The sequence below is a fragment of the Cyprinodon tularosa genome, unplaced genomic scaffold (genome assembly GCF_016077235.1).
Source record: "Cyprinodon tularosa strain WSP-4 unplaced genomic scaffold, ASM1607723v1 ctg671, whole genome shotgun sequence".
Classification (NCBI taxonomy): domain Eukaryota; kingdom Metazoa; phylum Chordata; class Actinopteri; order Cyprinodontiformes; family Cyprinodontidae; genus Cyprinodon; species Cyprinodon tularosa.
In genome coordinates this window covers 15,361-21,401 of record NW_024039420.1, presented here as the reverse complement: position 1 = coordinate 21,401, position 6,041 = coordinate 15,361, and the positions used below count along the sequence as shown (strand labels likewise).

The following is a 6,041-nucleotide window of genomic DNA, read 5'->3' as shown; positions in this document are numbered from 1 at the left end:
GTAAATAAATGTATATAACTACATAAAAGCATTGATTTGAGCAAGTTGAGCAAAATCTAAACCTTATTTCTCTTTCAGCCACCATTTAGGAAGTGGAAATAACGACTGCTCTGGTAATCATTTCTGGATAGAATAGAATAGAATAAAATAGAATTAGAATAGAATATAACAGAATAGAATATAATAAGGTACAATGGAATGGGATGGAATACAATAAGAATATAATAGAATGTGATGGAATAGAATAGAATAGAATAGAATAAGAATAGAATAGAATGGAAGGGATTGGGATGGGATGGAATTGAGCAGATAAGACACAAGTACTACTGTCTCTTATTTGAAGTGCATAATTTTTAATTATCTTATATTAAGGGTAAAAAATACTAATTTTATTGGCAGTCAGATAGATAGATAGATAGATAGATAGATAGATAGATAGATAGATAGATAGATAGATAGATAGATAGATAGATAGATAGATAGATAGATAGATAGATAGATAGATAGATAGATAGATTCCACACAATATAATTTATTTTCTAGTTTATGTGTCCAGAATTCTGAGAAAAAAGGGTAAAAATACCTACTAAATTTATTCGCAGATCATCAAAGTTAACTACTGAAAGACAGACAGTGAGGGGGGTTACATATATATATATATATATATTTTTACAATTTTTTAAAGGATATGTGGATTTTCTTTCTGCACAACCTTCTAGCTTATATGTCCACAATTCTGAGAAAAAAAAGTCAGAATTCTGAGATAAAAGTCAGAATTCAAAAATTTTCCCCATATTAAACTAAAATAAAATTTAAAAATCAATTGTTTTTTTTTTTTTTTTCAGTGTCTCTAATCCTCTTCTGTGCGTTCGGTATCCGCTTCACTTGGACACTTTTTGGTGAGTTTAATGGTTGAGAACCTTGAGGACTGAAGGTTTGTTTGTATTCGAACGCAGCCCTGGAAACCAGGAAGTGAGCGTAGAAGAGCTCGCCCATCTAGCAATTTTCAGCTATAGCTTAGTTTGGTTTAAAGCCAGCAGACAACATGGGTCTATTTGGCAGGACTCCAGATAAACCCCCCAAAGAGCTTGTAAGTACTTTAAAGTGAATATCTGGACTGTTTGTTAGGACTTAGTTCGTAATTAGACAACTCTAGGAGCTTATTTAGCTAAGCTTGCTAATGCTAGCTGACAGTGTTACTACCGCAGGCTGAACAGTAGTATCGTTTTTTTGTTTACACCAACACTGCTAGCATAGCAGGGTGAATAACTGCTCCATATTCTGATATAAATAAACCACACTTATTGGTTTAGATTATTTTTAGTCACTGATGTGGAAGGAATGTTATAGTCTACATGCTAGCTCTCAGCTGTTGGTCACATCAATGTAAACAAACCCAGAGCATATTTCTACTCTTCTGACCTAAATAGGTTAGCTTTTCCTACGCATATATAACATACATGTTTTATAATGTGTCGTTTCAGATCAATGAGTGGTCTCAAAAAATTAGGAAGGAGATGCGAGTGATTGACAGACAAATCCGAGGTAAGGTTCAGATAAAAGTCTTCAAAATCATCATATATATATATATATATATATATATATATATATATATATATATATATATATATTTCTATGAAAATATTTGTATGTAAAATTAGATCCAGTAAAGCTGTGTGTTTTTTACCAAAAATTAAAAATGTTAGTTTTCTTAAACCAAATGTGCGATTCTTATTTTATTTAATTTTTTCCTCTGCACTAACCACAAGACACACACACACTTAACAGATAAACATGTTTGTAGACAAGGTTTTGTCCACAGAACATTTTCTTTCTTTATTGATCCCAGTATTCTTATCCCAGAAACTAGCTTGCGCAGGTGAACATCTTTCATTGTCAAAAATTAAAAGTTATAGTGGAGGATGTTCTTTTTCTGGGTTAAAACAAGTGGTCCTCCTAATTGTCAATCATTCTGGTGAACTGTTTACGTAAGGCCGTCCTAATGTGCTCATCCCCATTTTCATACTGGTGGTGAGCTGACATAGTGGAAAAATTGCAGATCTTCATTCATAAGCTTATATGAGTGATGCAAACAGTGACTTTTAAACAGAGCAAGCACAAGGAGAAATGGGCTTGTGCATGCTCTCGCATGCATTTAATAGGCGTTCCCTCTTGTGAGCAGGCACAGGGTTGTGCATGTGAATTTATTATATATTTTTTTTAAGTGTAGAAGGTACGTCTTTTCAAAAATCATTGATTGTACTTTTTAGTGCAGAGTGCAGCTAACAAAAAAAGGTTTTATCGTTTTCATTGGCTTTAATGTTCTCTTGTCTGTTTTCATTGTTGTAGGACTTTACTGCAGTTTAGAAAAGCATCTACTTTTAGCTGACATGCATGAATCTGTAACCCTGTTTCCCTAATGATACACTAAACTTCTGGGATATTAATTAAGCTTTTGCCTGAAGCACATTTGGGAAGTTGTTTCTAATATGATATTGTTGCTTACATCCTCTTTTTCTTTCAGACATCCAGAGAGAAGAGGAAAAAGTGAAACGATCCATCAAAGATGCTGCCAAAAAGGGACAGAAAGATGTTTGTGTGATCCTCGCAAAGGAGATGATTCAGTCAAAACGGGCCGTCACAAAACTATATGCATCCAAAGCTCAGATGAACTCGGTACTCTTGAGCATGAAGAATCAACTGGGTGAGTTATGGAGCAAAGCCATGGTCGTCAGGGAGAACACTTACTGCTGTTGTCAGTGTAGAAACACATCTTTCTGTTTTCTAGCTGTGGTTCGTGTTGCTGGCGCCTTGCAGAAGAGCACAGACGTCATGAAAGCCATGCAGAATCTAGTGAAAATCCCAGAGATCCAGGCCACAATGCGGGAGCTGTCAAAGGAGATGATGAAGGTCGGCAGGATTCGGCTAGAATTAGGGCTGCAACTAACGATTATTTTAAAAATCGATGAATCGGCCGATTATTTTTTCGATTAATCGATGAATCGGACAAAAAAAAAAATTTGATATTAACCTCTTTATTCCAAAATAAACATTTTAGACAGAACAAACAAGCACACAAGTACAGGTTGCTCATTAACTGTACTGGTGCAATATGAAAAATAAATGTTTGTGTAAAAACTACGCAAACTTACATGAGAAATGTAGCTGTACATCCACAAAATATAGGCTACTTTGGTTCATAAAGCGCAAAAAGAGACAGGCATTTTTGTTTTTTAAAGCCCCTAAGGGGTTCAACAATAGGTCCCCTCATTTCAAGAAATTAGTTTTTTTTAGACTAGAAGAGTTCTGCCTTTTAAGACAGGAAAGTATAGCAGTTAAAGTTGCTGCTTGAGAAAATACTGAACCATAGAGATAAAAATAGCCCTGTGATTCAAATTATAAATTGTATTTGGAATAAAAATGAGAGAACTAGGGGTGGTAAAAAAAAACATCCTCCAAAGACAGATATTTACATGGGAATGTGGCAGATAATTAATTGACATATTACTGATCTTGCTGGATTTTGTTCTGCTTTACTTCCATAAATTGCAGGATCTTCTTTTCTTTATCTTTGCCAGAAGATTTAAACTTTAAAAGCCTTGCCCTCATAATTTGCAAGTTAATTTATTTATAAAGAAAATATAAACGCTGCTTAAACAAATGTAAATTAAATTAAAAGTAAAATAAGTAGCCAACCTTATCCCTGTCTGTAACCTACTAACAAGGTAAGGAAAGCATCAGATGAGCTACCTGAGAAACTAACGTTACGTTTCCCCACTTTAAAACCAAACAAACATGGTTACTCATCCTGCTGATCAGCTCTCTTCACTGCCATCGAAGGCTCCAAAGTGTTTTCTTTTCAGGTGCTGCGTCATAACAGTGGTGCTTCCGTGCCATGTTCATTTCTTTTGAAAAAAGTTGCATGTTATCACTTTTTTCACTTTACAAAGCGCAGGCTATTTTAATTATTGTGATCAATTTGCGCCGTCAATCCCGGCGCATGCGCGCTTCATTTGCAGTCTGGACGCTGAGGGTAAACTCCTCACTAAAATCCTGCGGCTCTGACTGCCGCGCTGAGAGGGATTCCTGTGGGAGAGGGAGAAAGGCGTTGGGATGGGGGAGGCGCCCCACGGCAGGCAAAAGCCGCCAGTGACACCGTAAAAAGTCGGCAGATTTGTCGCTAGTCGCTTTTTTGAAAAATAGTCGCTGGAGGGGTCTGAAAAGTCGCGGAGTTGGCAACACTGCAACTGCGGCGCTGACTCGCTCCGCCATATTTTTTTTTCTTCCCCCGGATGACGGCGGCGGCGGATGACGCATTAATCGCGCGACACAACTAATCGATGATTAAATTCGTTGCCAACGCTTTTAAAAGTCGATTTTTATCGATTTTATCGATTCGTTGTTGCAGCCCTAGCTAGAATAATTAATAGAATCTCTTAATTAACATCCAATATCAATAAAGGACCAGCTAACATGCTTTACTGTACATTTCCTCTGGGTAAACCATCAGGCTGGAATCATTGAGGAAATGCTGGAGGACACATTTGAGAGCATGGAAGATGGAGAAGAGATGGAGGAAGCAGCAGAGGAAGAGGTTGACAAGATCCTCTTTGAGATTACAGCAGGTGGGAATTTAAAATGAAAACAGAATTCTTTTTTTTTAAAAGATTAATATCAAGCACTTCGATTGAAATGAATGAAACTAAACATGTTTGGTTCTGCTTTGGTCGATTAGGGGCTCTTGGTAAAGCTCCAAGCAAAGTCACAGATGCCCTTCCAGATCTTCAGCCGGCTGGAGCGACTGCTGCTTCAGACGAAGAGTCGGAGGAGGAGGACATTGAAGCCATGCAGTCCAGACTGGCAGCTCTGAGGAGCTAAAGTACTGCAGGTGTTGGAGTCAGTTTGCACGGGGACAGAAACAGTGCTGAGCATCCTCCGCTCCATGCTCTGGTTTTACATTTTCATCTGGGTTAACATTGTGCTACAGCAGTTAAGGTGCTGTTGTTTATTTTTATCCGACCTAATAAAAGGGTGGTGTTTTCTGTTATCTGCAGTGACTTTAGCGACGTCTTTATTCTCCAAAGTCAATCAGAAGGTTTATGGAGGTGTATATAATGTAAGTATGAACAGCCTTCTGTGCCTAAAAGGGTTATTCTCTCTCGTTCTGTCCTACGTGAATTTTATGATCCAAAGTGACCAGCCGAGGACAAATTGTGTCACAGAGTTTAGCGTCATCATCCTCAACGGCAGTTTTTAATCTCTTTGGAAACTTTATGGAAGCAACATCTGTTCAGTTTATCAAGAATTAATCGGTCTACAGTATCTGAAACACTAGAGGTGATGGGCAGATATTTGGTTTGTTAAACTTCTGTATATTCATAATTATATATCTGTTCTTTATGTGGTCATAAGTGTTGAGTATGCTCACAATAAAATACTAGTTCTACCAATGTTTTGCAATAAGCTTTAGCTTGTTTGGCGCTATGACTTGAAGTCACGGTTTGATTTTTTTTTTTTCCTCCAAAAGAAGAGTATGTAGAAAGAATACATGGTTACTGCAGAACTTATGCATTGTTAAGTATTGTGTGTATAATTTTTCTATGTGGATGGCCGAAGAATAAATAACCAATAAACTTTTAAGGAAGAAAATATCAGTCTACCTTATTTCGTCCCACTTTTAAGCTGAGACTGGTTTCATCAGGAAAAGTTCTGCGAGTTATGTGAACCTGCTAGCCACAAATGCCCACTCAGAAAGTCAGGAAACATTTTGTAATTAAACACTGTACATCCTGTTTTTTTGGTTGTTTTTTTTTTTTTAAGTTTTTACAGCACTAGTGGCTGTTTTTTGGACAGTAGGCCCACTGTGAGAGGGGGAGAGACATGCGGCAAAGGACCACAGGTCAGATTCGAACCCAAGTCGGCAGCGTCGTGCACTAACCACTGCACCACAAATACATGCCCTCCAGGTCCTGTTTGATATTCAGAGCTCTTTATCTAATTCAGGATGCATTATATACCAACATAAACACCGGTATCAGCTG

General features: G+C 37.3%; 1 protein-coding gene across 1 annotated transcript; it reads left to right on the top strand.

Moving 5' to 3' along the window:
* The first annotated feature begins 932 nt into the window (after positions 1 to 932).
* Positions 933 to 5,649, top strand: chmp3 (charged multivesicular body protein 3). The gene is made up of 6 exons (XM_038267411.1): positions 933 to 1,090; positions 1,485 to 1,545; positions 2,525 to 2,704; positions 2,789 to 2,910; positions 4,511 to 4,625; positions 4,736 to 5,649. The coding sequence occupies exons 1-6, from the start codon at positions 1,046 to 1,048 to the stop codon at positions 4,876 to 4,878; spliced, it is 666 nt and encodes a 221-aa protein (XP_038123339.1). The 5' UTR covers positions 933 to 1,045; the 3' UTR covers positions 4,879 to 5,649.
* The last annotated feature ends 392 nt before the right edge of the window (positions 5,650 to 6,041 follow it).